The following is a 14,756-nucleotide window of genomic DNA, read 5'->3' on the forward strand; positions in this document are numbered from 1 at the left end:
ATTGGTTCCTTGTCTGAGCCTCTTGTTTCCTAGCTGAGTGGGGAAGATGAAACGGACGCGCCCGGTCTTGCAAGAGGGGGAAGATTAAACAGGTCGCACGCTGCTCTCTCAAAGCCCTTTTAAGTCTATGCAGCAGGTTTTGGTGTTTAAAGGTGCTGAGAAAGGCTCGTGAGCTCCCTCTTCAACACACACACAAACACACGCACACACACACACACTGTGTTACCACCGTCTGAGACACTATTGTGCTGTTAGGTTCGCTTTCATCACAAAGACTTTGTACATAAACGCTCAAAGCAAATCATATTTCACTTTGTGTGTGTGTGTGTGTCTGCGTGTGTGTGTGTGTGTGTGTGTGTGTGTGTGTCTGCGTGTGTGTGTGTGTGTGTGTGTGTGTGCAGGGTAGGTAAGACCTCGTACATAGGAGCTCAAAGCTAATCATATTTCAAAGAGCAGGAGAGGGGAACAGGCAAATGCTTGGCCTTACTGACAGACACTTTCTAAATGTGTGTTCTTCAACCTTGTGGGCACACATAAAGAGAAGTGTAATATCTCAAATGTACACTTTAGTTTCCTTTTTATGATTGTTAGCAGGTTGTTCTGGGACACTCCTACTCACTTTCATTTGTTGGCCTTCGGTCTCGGTGGCTCGACAGCTGTGTGTGTTTTGCTTCATATACACACACACATGCACAAACACATCATCTTTCATGGCGTGTGCATGCGGACAGGTGTTTGCAGGTAGCTGTTTATCTTCTTGTTGCTAACCTTTCATATGGAGAGGGCTTCTCCCAGCTGCTGTGCACACACACACACACACAGTGACTCACGCATGCATGCATGCATGCAAACACGGGGGCGTGCGTGAAAAACACACGTTTGAACAACAAAGTGAAAAGAAAAATAAGACTTTGAACCCGATAAAATGGGAACTCCTTGCAGCTGTGGTGGGGATTTGATCACAGTGTTGTCTTCAAAGCCAATTTAGATGTTGCTTTAATTAGAAAAAAAAACAAAAAGAGAGAAATATTTGACACGTCTCTTGATCCTGCTGAGCCGTTTCATTCCAAAATGCTCTCCCATTCATTTGGCCGAGAAAAAAGAGAAATCTTTGAAAGTGGACATTAGTATTTCAAACATACTGAGCACCACCCTTCAAACCCTGCTCCCTCCTTTCTTTCTTTAAACTATTCACTGTTATAAGAAATGCATCGTTTTGAATTTGACAAAGCGGAGAGAGCGTTCACCTTGGGCTCAGGCTCACAAACTGTTGCTTTAAATAACACAGGAAAAGAGAAATAAGACCGTGAGGACACGTGTGTCTGTTTGTCAAACATACACATAATACGACAACAGTTCGTAAAACAGATCTCATAAAACAATCTGCCATGAATTTCAGTGCACAAATATAAAAGAATAAAATCAGGCCATGAGAAGAATTTTGGATATTTGAGGATTAAACTCAAACAGTTAAGCTGCATTCAGTGAAAAAATGCATGTGTCCATGTAAGCGTCCAATTCTGATAGCTGATTATCCTTACACTTGCAAATTACACACCGAACCGCCAGCCTACTTAAATTATTTGTCATTACATACAATTAACAAATAATTACATACAACATTTACTGTGCAAATTTGCTGAAGCAAACAGGAATGAGCACCAGATGTGCCACCAGGCTAACACTTTTATTTTCCTCGGGTATAAATCTAAAGCATACTCGTGTCATGTATCTATCCAGATTGATTTGGAGTGGCGTTGCCCAGTTTTGGAGAAAGTGTCCGCCTTTTCTTGAACATAATTGCACTCAACCAACGATGTCTGCAAGTCATGACCTGGTTAACTAGAAGAAAAATCCACAAATCCTGCTGTGAACAGTCACATTTCTCACATTTGCCTTTTTTCATGTTGTTTTCTGTCTCTAGTATAAAGCAGAGTAGAGACGACATGGTGATTGCAGTCTTGGTAGCTGTAAGGCCTTAAGAAAGACTTGCCTTTGCACTGATAATAGCTAACCCTAAAGACTACCATGCACGCACGCACGCACGCGCATGCACACTCAGGTCTGTGTGTCTTTAAGCCTTTGTGCGCAGCTGAGCAGATGTCCTCCATTCATTTATGAATTTATTCCCTCCTCAATCTTTTCTCCTCCCAATCCCCCCATTCACACACCATAACACACATACACCTGGTAACAAGGTCAAGTTACATCTGATACGGCGAGCCCCCACGTAAACCACTCTCTGTCCCTAAGCAGAAGTGGCAGGTACGCACGCACACGCACGTGTAGGAAAGGAGGAGGAAGAGACGTGAAAGAATAAAAGAAAAAATGTGTTTATTCAGTGACTCACTTTAGCTACTATTACACGCACACAAACACACATGCACATCACTTGGCATTTATTCATTATTATATTGCTTCACACTGTTTACTCTGAGTCATGTTGGGTGTGTTTAAATGTGTATGCGTGTCCACAAAAAATAAGACAGGCTGCAGACTTAAAAAAAACAACATTAGTTGACCTAAATGCACACAAACAGTGACAGGTTGGCATGAATGTTAACTAAGTGATGGTGTTGTTGTCCGCTGACCGGACGTATCTGCTGCTAAATGAATGATGGATGACAGCGAGGCTCACCTCTAGCCTCTGATATGGAGAGGCCTTTTTAACCGTGTTGTTGGGTCATGTTAATTAGTAGCACGAAGTCAGGACAGCTTTTTAGGTCGAGACAGACGACGGTGTGTCTTTTTTTCTTGTTTTTTTTTATTGGCCGTTGAAGGTTGACGGGTAGATACAACAACAAATGGCAAAAAGCTGACAAAGTTAAATCTCTTGTCCCAAAGCTGCTCTTTTTCTTTTCTTTTTTTCACATCTTTTTTTTTTTTTACACTTTCCACTCCTGATTGCTGATGCTAGTCTCTCCCTCTTTCCAGCCATATAGGGCCCCTGGGGTTGTCTTTATGTGTGTATGTGTGTGTGTGTTTCTCTGTGTGCTAATTGACCTTGCAGGGGGTTCCATTGATTGCCTCATCTTCTCTGATAGATTATAGGGCTGTTAATGTGGTGGGGAAATGGCAGCGTGGTGGGGCACAGCTGTTGTCACGCACACACACGCATGCAAACACACAAACGTGCGCATACACACCCACTTGGACACAGGGATACTCTTGGCGCCCCTACAACCGGGGCCTGCACAATTATTATTTTCGTTGTTGAGACAGTGGGATGGGCAGAGTCTGCGAGATGCTGGGATTTGATCAAAAGCCAGCAGGTGCTTGTGTTTGATTTTTGCTCCACACCCGTCGCAGAAGTGGCTTTGACTCATCAGAGTTTCTGCATTTAAAACTAGTCACTCCTTCCTCGCAATGTGGTAGTGAGCTTTTCTCACAAATGCTTTTGAAAAAAGAAAATCGTCCCCCTCTGGCATTGGTTGCTCTACGGTTACAGAGTTTGTGTTAGAAAAAGGAATAAATAGACACACTTCAGGTTTTCAGACTTCAGGTGGGTTGGATGTTACATTCACATGTAACGAGTGTGGTCTCACCGCTGTCATGGCAATTCCTTAGCCAAGCTTAGACAAGCATAATGTGGATTGTATCAGAGGAAATGTCCCGCCACTGTGTTCCTCAAAAGCTTTTGTCCACAAAAAACAAACTGTTTACTGGTTCCTTGACCCTGTTAATGCTCAGATTCAAGAAGGACTGTCTCCGAACCACCTGAAGAAGGCCAAGCTGATGTTCTTCTACACCCGCTATCCCTCATCCAACATGCTCAAAATGTACTTCTCTGATGTCAAGGTAAGACCTCTTCCCTCACTTTTCTTTTCCTTGTGTTTTCTTTAATGAACCTCCTGCAGCTGCTCAAATCTTATTTTTCTCTTTTATGTCAGTCACATTCAAGACTAAAGACAGATTATAGTTTGTAGTGTCAAACTGATCTGTGTGCATAAGATTTTGTCTAGGTTGTTCAAACAATGCAAAATAAAAGTTGGGCTATGCGTTTTAATATGTTTCTGAATTGTCAAGGTGAAATCGTCAAGGTGCACACTTGCAATTGTCAGGAGAAGAGACAGACAAAGGCAGAAAAAAGTGGGTGACTTTAAATAAGAAGAGCTATGAGTACTGCAGTCTCTGTCAGGTCAAATATGGACATTAATGTTGGGAATGTAACGGCATCCTTAGAGTCCGGGCTCCAAAAACGCACTGGTGTATTTTTGTGACTTGTGTGCATTTTGCTGTCTGATTATATTCAGCTATATTGCACCATTAAACTGCGCGTGTGTGTGTGTGTGTTTGTGCAGTGAGACCCTAGAGCGCAGATGGGTGCTCCAGTCTGTCACGTCTTTGTAGCATAATTAGAGTTTCTGGCCTTAATCGGCCAAGGGTAGGAAGGAGGGGTGCTAACGCCCACTTTCCCTCTCTCTCACACACACACACACACACAAACTGTAAGAGCCCCCCCGAAACACTCATTTTATCTCCCTGCCACCCACAACCCATGCATATACACTAACGCTTTCACTCTCACTCTCACTAACGCAAAATGAGAAGCTGAACTTTTCTTTAAACACGGACACACGGAAACAAGCACTGCGTGTGCCCTCTTTTGACATTTGATGGGATATGAATGGAAGCAAAAGAGTAAAAATGATCAAGTACATAAAGTCAAGAAAAAGAGAAAAAAGTAGAAGACAAAGTGTGTGTTTGTGTGTGTGTGTGTGTGTGTGTGTTGGACGGCTTTGAGAAAATGACAGAGGGGAGGGGAGAGCAAAATGAAATGGATGACAGAATAACAGAACAACAGCTTTAAAACAAAGACGCCGATTGTTTCGTGTTTACAGGCTGCTACGTGTTTTGCAAAGGAGCATACGGCTCCTCGACAGATTCAGGACGCTGTATTCAAATGAGCATAAACGCAGACACACACACCAGCTGGCCTTTGGCTCATATCTGCGGTGACCACTTCCTTGTGGCAGTGCCACATCCTCATTGGCTGCCATGGCAACAGGGGTCGCCGGGACACCAGGTTGCTAGGCAAACACAAGGTTGCTAAGCCTACCTGCTCCCAGTGTGTGAGACTGTGATTTGTCATTAACCTAGATCAGATTAGCCGATGTACCTTTACTGTCGAAATAAAAGCAAAGAAAGGAACGTTTTATCAACATGCTTTAAAGGTTTAGCATCTCTTCAAGAGAATCTGTCACTGATGAGCCTGAACATGTTCTCAGAACTTACAAACATTACAATATTGCTGATTTGGTATAAGCTTCCAATAATTTCTTCTTTGCAGATTTTGATTCTTTTAATTTCTAAGTAAATTGCAGGAAATAAATAGCGGGGCAATGTAAACAGTTGCCTCTACTGTGAGAGCCAACAGATCTCTCTGAACTTTCACAATAAAAGTGTAGGTTCACCCTCAGAGATGGTGGAAGACATACAAATAAATACAATTTAGTTGCCTGTAATATAAATGGTGACCAATCTAATCTTATAATCATATATACTAAAGTAGGGGTGTCAAACATGTGGCCCGGGGGCCAGAATCGGCCCAGCAAATGCTCTAATCTGGCCAATTAGACGGCTTTGGATCATCTTAAGATTCTTGTGAAGGTTTCTCTGAATTAATATAAATTGTGTCTGTGCAGAGAGCTACCAGAACTTTACCTGTTTTGTCATGTTCTCTGATTTATTTAATTTACTGCAGCAACATTTCTTTATCGTGTAGAAAAACCGATGAAAAAACTGTTGAAATCATGCTTCTTTTTCTTAAATTAAATGGGATTCAGTGTGTCGTTAAACATCTTTACACTGACAGAAAGGGGGAGTTTCAGTATATGTCCCACGATGTAAAAGGAGTTTGGCATCCCTGTACTAAACAGGACCTTCTTCCTGTGAAAACTCTACATTTATATCCTCGCAGTGACTGAACAACCAGGATTCAAATGCATCATCCTAATAGGAGCCGGTGACTTGACAGGGGGTGTATTATAAATCACGTTCAGCGAGGTGCCTTCAGGTTTAACTTGGGGTTTAAAGTGTCATAGGAAGGATTTGCATTTTTAAGGTGGTACACTGTCATCTTTACTTGTGCTGAACACCTGTACTGCTCGAGGACAGCTAACAAATCTACACATATGAAAGCGCAGTGCACTGATGGTGCATTTCTAATAAGTGGATCACTGTTTGGAGAAGAACTATGGGTGGATTGTGAGAGGCTCTCTCAGTGTGCATCTACAGCTTTGGGTGGTATAGATTCTTAGTTAAGTAAACTGCTTTTTTTGCAAGCTTATTTAAGTGCTTGATGATCTCAGAAGATTTGCAAGTAAGCCGACCTTTCTATGTAAATGATGTTTTTACAGTGCCGTTTACCTACACCAGGGTAAAAGTGGAGTTAATGTCCTACAACACATAAGAATACACAGATGTAAATTCAGTCAAATCTACTTCTGCACTAATAATGGTTCATACCTTATGCTTCAACACGTCTTCGTACTTTTCCAGCTCTGGCTGCAGCACTTATGTTGCTTTGAGCTGGTTTAATATTTCTAAATTCCTCTGATTTGTTGTTCTTTTTATCAGAAAAGTGCAGCTCAATCCGGACAATGTTTGCAATTAGTCATCTAGTGGCAACAAATACACTGATTGATTCAGAAAACCTGGCTTTTACTTGCAGATCTGAAAATCCTCATCATGACAAGGCTTAGCCTGATTGCAGTTTTTAGGTTTAATGAAGTCAGATGAAGCAAAGTTATCACAGCTTGCTTCATAGTACAGGTGCCTGGGTGAGTTAGCTAGTGCCACACCCAGAGACACACAAACGAACAAGAAGAGACAGTTTAAAACTGCAACGTGCTGACATCGATATTATTCTATAATCAGCTTAACTTATATTTTCAATTATCTGAGTAATATCCTCAATATTTATGTGGCCAGTAAAATCTGGCTTTGGGGTTTAATTTGGAAAATGAATAAATTAGAACTAATGAGTTAATGCATAGCTTTGGTTCACGAGTTTGTCTTTTTGAGATTGATACTGGCTTTTAAAATTAATCTACTCTCCAATCTGTGGGTTTATCTTCAAAAAGATATCCAATTAATCTCTTCAGTCTCAACAAACATGGATTTAGATTAGGGGACGTTTGCGTGCAGATACAGTATTTGAGCCTCGAACTGTAAGTGCAGTCAGAACCGCAAGCAGTGGGAGTTAATGCAGTGTAAAGATACGAGTTTGTTGGCTGTTAAGGGACAGACAGTATGATGTGTCATTGTCACATCACAACAGAGCCCTGGTGGAAGAGCTTAGACTTTTGAGAAGACTCCATACCTTATTTCCTGACATCCCTCATGCAGTGTGGAACAAAGTCAACAACAGCCAAATCTGCTGCTTAGAGGTAGTTACTGAATGAAAATGCATTGGATGGCTTTTACAGCCAGACTGATATATCAGCAGGAACAACATGTCGGCCGATATTATTAGTCAGGCGATATATATATATATTGTGTCAGCTTTCATATTGGCCAATAAATAAAAATTGAAAAGGTAAAGAAGAAACAGGAGACACTATTTTATCGCAGAGGTCCAAGCGGGTAACTTGTTGTGACAGTTAAGCAGGATTAAATCGCACCATCACGTTATCTTAGTAGGGACTCATAAATAACAGCAGAAAACAAATTTTAGGGTAATCCAGAGTTTTTGTGTTTCTAAAAGAAGAAAAAATATCGACCAATATATCAGGTTTTTAAACAACAAAATATCGGTATTAGTATCGATCTTAAAGATCCTATTAGAATTAGAAAGATCCAATGAAAATCTAAAGGATGCAATATTTTTATGACAAACAAATTCTGTTTGTATGAAATCCAGTTTAGAGCGAAATCGTCAATCTTACATGACGAATACGGTTATTTTCAGAAAGGCAACACATAAACTGTTGTAAAATGGTGCAGATTTTTCAGGACCCTTGTTAAGATTTTGACGAGTGCATATATTTGATGTTTTAGAGACATGGAAGCATGCGGGATTTAGATAAACCAAATGGTGTGTGTGTGCATGTGCTCTGTCAAAGAATTTGATATGACTTGCTTTCGTTCCCAGACAGAACTTGTTAGTGAGAGCAACTTAAGGGATTTGCTGACAGTAAGAAGCACACATCTACAGAGTTAGCCTTTAAGAAATTATGGTTTCCTATTGTTCATATTTTATGCAAATAATGGTTTATAGTCAAATTTTGTTTTAATTGAGTCGTAATCCCACTTAATCCAGCATATTTCTGAGTGGGAGACATTACATTGCTTAATGAAAATGAATCATGGTTAATCCTATTTGTGATGAGTGAGGCTGTTCTTTTCAAGCCTTTGCTAGTGTGTGTGTGCGCTGAAGACTGAGCGAGTGAGCACACCCTGTTGCTGTCTGTCTGTCTGTGTGTGTGTCCTGTTTCATTGTCCCACTGCATTCATTATCCTCATCATTACCATATCTCTGAAATCCGGGTCAGTGTCTCTTTCTCCTTTTTTTTTCTCACCCTCTCTTTTACTCCTAGCGCCCCCCCGATCCTTCCCAGGGAACAATAAGTAGCATGTGTTAGAAGGATCAGGCAGATTCACTGTAAGGGAATTAGGGCCCTGAATGGCTTTCCCTAATTGGACTTGAATGGACTTTGTCTATGGGAAACTGGTTCTTAAAGATGAGCCTCTTACACACAATGGTCTCCTCGCTCGGTGTGGGAAGCGGGTTGAGCTGACAACTGTTTTAGCCACAGATGAGCAAGCACGCACATACACATGCACGCCCGGGACATTAATTGCATTGTGCAAACCTCTTGCCTTCTGACCAGACAATCACACATATAAGCACAAGACGCTGAGGTCGCTGCCGTCTCGTCTTGAGAGAGTCAGCGAGAATAATTAAGACCTCGTTAGGAGTGGAGGAGGATTAATTAGACGCTGGCTGGCTCGGGGAGCTCCGTCTAACTCGCGCACTCTCACTTGCAAGTTGCCTGCCAGCTGAGGGTTTTTAACACTCTCGCTCGCTAATATGCATGCGCACACACACATTTATCAGCGAGAGCCCTGAAGACTCTTGCCTTGAGAGGCTGAAATGATATCTGGATGCCGCCATCTCAGCAGGAATCAATTAGCGTCCAGCCCGCCTCTCACCCGTCTTGTCAATTAGTTGCACGATGAGCAACACGGCCAATTTTGCCTTGTCAGGATATGAAGAGGAAAAAAGCTGTTTTTACTGATGCTGCTTAAACTGAACATCAGAAATGAACAATTTTATGAGCTTACTTAAATCTTTTCTAAGACCGTGTAGTTACATTGAGCTGATGTTAATGCCAAACTACGTAACATGAAGCTGATTAACTATGCTTTTAATGATCTAATTTGTCTTTAAGCAAAAAATTTGACACAACAAAGATTAACCAATCAAAACTGGATACAAGTGATTAAAAATTCTAAGCGGCTTATTGTTAAAGCAAGGATTCTGCACACTATTCCTTAAGCAGCTGCAGTCCCTACACTGTGTGCTGCATGGTAAAGCAGAAATGACCTACAACATAAATTGAACAAAAAGTTCCTACAACAGCTATTCCTCCAGGAATCACGAGACACCTTCAGTGCTACGACTCGCAGATTTCTGTTGATTGTGCACATTCACACCGTCCTCGGCAGAACTTGCCGAGCAACGGCGAATCTGGTTGAAGCGGGGGCGGGGGGGGGCAGATTCTTAAAGGATGTGTGCGTTTGCCCTTCGAATGTGGCCCGGGGGCGGGGGGTGGGGTGGACCATCAAGGGAAGAAGAGTCGGGCCACCCTGACACTTTCTCTGACACTCTCTCTTTCCCCCTTTTCACTGCAAACAGAAAACGGCATTCCTCCACCTCAGCGCTTTTTCCTCCCCCCCCCTCCTTCTTTTTTTTGTGGTTTGTGCTGATTGTGATGAGCTTTATGACATAGCGGGTGGATAAGAGGGCAGGTGGTGACATGACTACATCTGACTACATGTGAAGTCGCTTCTACGATTCAAATTTAAGAGGCTGAAAAGTACTCTGATTTCAAGCTGTACCTACACAAGTTTTGTAGCCACCAGCTTCAGTTCATATTGATAAACTCTACCTGAGGTGGTTTTATACATAAAGACAGAAAAGTAAAGAGTTAAGAATAAACCATTTTTTGTTGCATAGTTTGCCAACCAGAGGTCCAAGCAGAGTCGCGTCAGACATAAATGAATATACAATGACTTGTTGTGATAGATTATTTTTATATAGCACCATCATGTTATCTCAGTATGAACTCATAAATAACAACAGATCTGTTTATGTTTCATGTTTCTGAAAGAAGAGAATATCAACCAGTGTATCAGATTTTTAAATCATCAAATATCAGTATTGGTATCGATCTTAAAAATCCTACATTGGCTTTATTTTCCAGTGAAAATCTAAAGGATGCATTATTCTGAAGTCCAGTTGTGGAAGCAACACTAATGCACATAAAGAAACAAAAAGTTTGTAGTGAAAATAATATGAAAATGATAATATCTATTTTCAATTTCTTTGGGTAATCAGGCTTTTTGAAGCACCTCCCACATTTGATTAGTCCAATGGGAACTTGTGGTGTACTGTTCCCACATCAGCTCAGCAGAGCTGGGATCCGGTGACTGTGCCGGCTCCTCTTTTTATACACAAAATACCCCCGACTGCCTCTTCTTTAACCTCCTGAGACCCGACCTCTTCTTTGGGATGCATTTATAATTTCTTCTAGCTATCTGTGATTAGGTTGGAGTCATTAAGTTCCCACTGTCGTATAAAAAAGTTCACTGTTTTAACCATTTCTCAAATTTCTTAGAAGAAAACTACTTTTGTTGACCTTTGTGAGACTGTAATTGAAGTCTGATGCTCTCCTTTAGTCATCAAAGCTGTTTTCAGCTGTTCCGCCATGGCTGGAAAATGGCTTTTATAATAATCAATTAGCCTTTTAACATGCTATGCTTACATTAGGGAGCACGGTGTGATGGCTGCATGAAAATGACATATGAAGCCCATTAAAAGTCATAACCACTGTCAATGCCCTGATTATTTACTATTGTTATTATTATTAAAAACAAAACTTTGATGACACAAAAAAACCAAGGCGATTTCTAAGTGACCCCAAACTTTTGAGCAATCATGTAATTATATTTGAGAATTTGTAAAATGCTGGCAATTTGAATTAAAATTGGGACTTAAATGATTATTTAATTGATGCCTATCACCTTTTATCTCAATGATCAGACAGTGAAGAAGCAAAATTTGGCTTTTTGAAAAATTTGCTGGATTTAAGATTCTTACATCAGCATCCTCAGATAAACTGTGATACATCTTCCAACTTCTTAGGTGGATCATACCTGGAAGCCTGTACGGTACAGATACACAAACAATTGCATTTTTCCTTTATTTATTTGTGAAAATAAGACTAAAATCTGTTAATTATTAATGTGGGCATCCTTGTTATCCTACTTTGAGTTTGTGGCAGGATGGTTATCTTTTGTTTTTTTACAGATGACATCTTCTTATATGTGTTAATTGCTGAGTTATCAGATTCCCTTCATGCTACTCTTTTGTGGGTCACCAACACACTCACACACACACACACACTCTTCCCTCCTGTCACTATGCTCTTTAAAACCAACTCCCTTTCCTTCTCCTGCACACACACATGCACACACACACACACAGCACCACCACGCTCTATTATGCTCCATTATGTCACCCCCTCTAACCGTTCCTGAAAAAATATCTCTTTCCCTCGGCCGTCCTCCGCTGCGCTCCCTCTCCGTGCATTCCTTTTTTTCTCCACGCTGCCTCGCACCGTTCGGCTCGCTCTCCCCCGTCTGTCTTTCTTTCTCTCTATCTCTCTCGCTCATCCCTCGCTCCTGTGAGACAATGTCTTGTAACAATACTGAGCTTAATCTCTGTGTCAAAGCCGTTTTTCCCCTCCACTGAGCACACACACACAAACCACATACACTTTCACTGGGCTGTCGCTGCGCTTTTTAAAAAAAAAATTAATGTGTGGGGTTTTTTTTCTTTTTTCCAGAGAACGATGAAAACTCAGACATATTTTATATGTAATGCTGCCTTAAAAACCTCCAAATGATTCTCTTAAAACTTGCAGAAATCTCTTAAAATATGTTCAGCCCTTTAAGTTTGTTGTGCATTTTCACACACAGTGTTCACTGTACACACTGATACTTTCCCTTTTCCTTCCTTTATTCCTGCTCTATATCCTGTGATACAAATATACAAGAAGTTTATCTATTTAAAGGTGGGAAATTATCAAAAATGATAATTTATTGGTGCAGGAAAATGATGATTTACCAATTACGTGAAATTGTAGCTGTTTTTTTCCAAAGTCAAATTAGTATTTGATACATTATAACTAGCTTGATGTTAATTTAGTAAAAGCTCAATTATTTAATAACTTCTTAAAACTTTTTTTAAAAACAACTTCGCTAAACTAAAAACCTGGATCGGAACAGACGTTTTCCGCAGTGCTCGTAAGGCTGCAGGGCAGGATGAGGGTTTAATGAGTTCTTAATGTCAGTTTGACTCTGTGTGAAAGCCCGCTCTGGCATAACAATAAGTTAATATTTGGGATATTCTTGTGTGATTGCTGCAGTTTAAAGAGATGTTTTTTCTCCAGCAAGGAGCCTCAAGGTGTTCCTTGTACTAGTGGCTTATGAGGAGGACAAATACAGGCGTGTGGAGAGGGGCGGGGGTTGATTGGGGCAATAGTTTCTGTTTTTCTCTAACTTCCAGTGTACGTATACACACCAAAAAATTCAAATAAAAAACAACACTGTCTAGCTTATATGTTTTACCAGAAATCAACAGCAGATTATATTTAACAAAAAACATTCCTCCTTATTATTTAGTCCCGGCACAGTGTTGACATACAATTAGAGCTATATTTGCATAGACTTGCATGGAATATGTTGGCTGCAGAACAAAAAGCAAATTCATCTGAACATGTCGTGCCACAATCCAATGTGAGCATTCATACGGAGGCCCAGTTCAAGGCAAATTTGATGATAGAGCATCAGGCAAATAAGTTCCAAAGAAAACATCAGCTGTGCTATGATACTTCTACATCAACAAACAGGAAGCAGCAATCAGCAGTTTGTCTTCTGCCTCTTTTTCGAAGATTTGTTACCTTACAACCAAAAGTCATCAAAACTTGTTCACTTCCTGTACAATGAATCATGTTAAGTAAGTAAGTAAGTAAAATTTATTTATATAGCACTTTTTAAGACAAAAAGCTGTTACAAAGTGCTTCACATGGGAATGAAGGCATGTCAAACAAACAATATAACAGTATAGAAGCATATCAAACAAAGCAATAGTACAGTATAGAATAAAACAACATATTTCACACGAACATTACCCAAATGCCTGTCTAAACAGATGTGTTTTAAGCTGTTTTTTAAAAGAAGCCACAGTGTCCATGGTGCGTCAAACAGGTCCGTGGAATAGATAGAAGACCACTATCAGTGGATCTAAGAGTCCGCTTTGGAGAGTAGGGTTGGAGAAGCTCCGTGATATAGGTGGGGGCCTCACCTTGTAGAGACATAAACGTAAAGGTGAGGATTTTAAACTTATATCTATACCCAACCGGAAGCCAGTGCAAGGATTTTAGTATAGGAGTGATATGGGAGAATTTTTTACTATGGGTTAACAGCCTTGCTGCAGCATTTTCAACCGCTTGGAGCCGATTTAGTGAAGCCTTAGATACACAGGAGAAGAGTGCATTACAATAGTCTAGCCGGGAGGAAATGAAAGTGTGGACAAGCATCTCGAGTTCAGTTTTGGAGACAATAGTCCTGAGTTTGGCAATATTTCTTAGGTGAAAAAAGCAGGAGCGGGTCACAGATTTAATATGAGCGTCAAAAGAAAGAGATTGATCGAAAATTATCCCAAGATTCCGAGCAGTAGCTTTTATCGAGGATGAAAAGGCACCCAGATGTTGACTAATTTGGGGCTTGATATTCTCTGGAGCAAGGATTAAGCACTCGGTCTTGTCTGCGTTCAGCTGCAAAAAATTGTTTGTCATCCAAACATTAATTTCCTTAAGACAGTCCATAAGAGTGGATAGCTTGTCTAATTCCCAAGGTTTAAAGGAGATGTATAATTGGATATCGTCTGCATACAGATGGTAGGAAATATTTTTGAAGCCGCTAATGATCCGGCCTAAAGGAAGAATATAATTAATTATATTAATTATATAATTGGTATGATTCAACAAAAAATGCTTTAACACAGCTTGATGCTGCTAAAAAGAGAACACAAGCGTTTTACACCTTAACCCTGTTGGAGTCCACAGCCCCAAAAAGTACATAACAGAGTAAGTAAGGGAAGTTTATTTATGCAGCACTGTCACAAAGCACAATAAAATTAAATAAAAACATAAATAACAGCTCCCTGAGGTTTCTTCCTGTTAAATGGCAGTTTATCCTCATAGTGGGTTGAGTGATTGTTGGAGCTTTCTCTGTATTATTGTAGGGTCTTTAATTTACAATATAAAGCACCTTGAGGTGACTGTCGTTGTGATTATGTAAATAAAACTAAATTGAATTTAGAGGACATGTTGTGATTTTGCTATTAAGACCAACAGTTCTATTGCAGAACATGCAGAAAATCCCAGCTCTAAGCGGAAACATGTGCATGCAGTGGAAATGTAATGTTAAAGCTCTTTTTTTATATTTATGATGCTCTTCTCGTA

General features: G+C 40.4%; 1 protein-coding gene across 1 annotated transcript in view; it reads left to right on the forward strand.

Annotated features, from left to right (window-relative positions):
* prox1a (prospero homeobox 1a) overlaps window positions 1-14,756 on the forward strand; it is a 41,728-nt gene that overhangs the window by 6,861 nt on the left and 20,111 nt on the right. The window contains 1 exon segment of the mRNA XM_003446607.5: window positions 3,691-3,798. Coding sequence (XP_003446655.3) covers window positions 3,691-3,798 — 108 coding nt within the window.

The sequence above is a fragment of the Oreochromis niloticus genome, linkage group LG23 (genome assembly GCF_001858045.2).
Source record: "Oreochromis niloticus isolate F11D_XX linkage group LG23, O_niloticus_UMD_NMBU, whole genome shotgun sequence".
NCBI classification, from domain to species: domain Eukaryota; kingdom Metazoa; phylum Chordata; class Actinopteri; order Cichliformes; family Cichlidae; genus Oreochromis; species Oreochromis niloticus.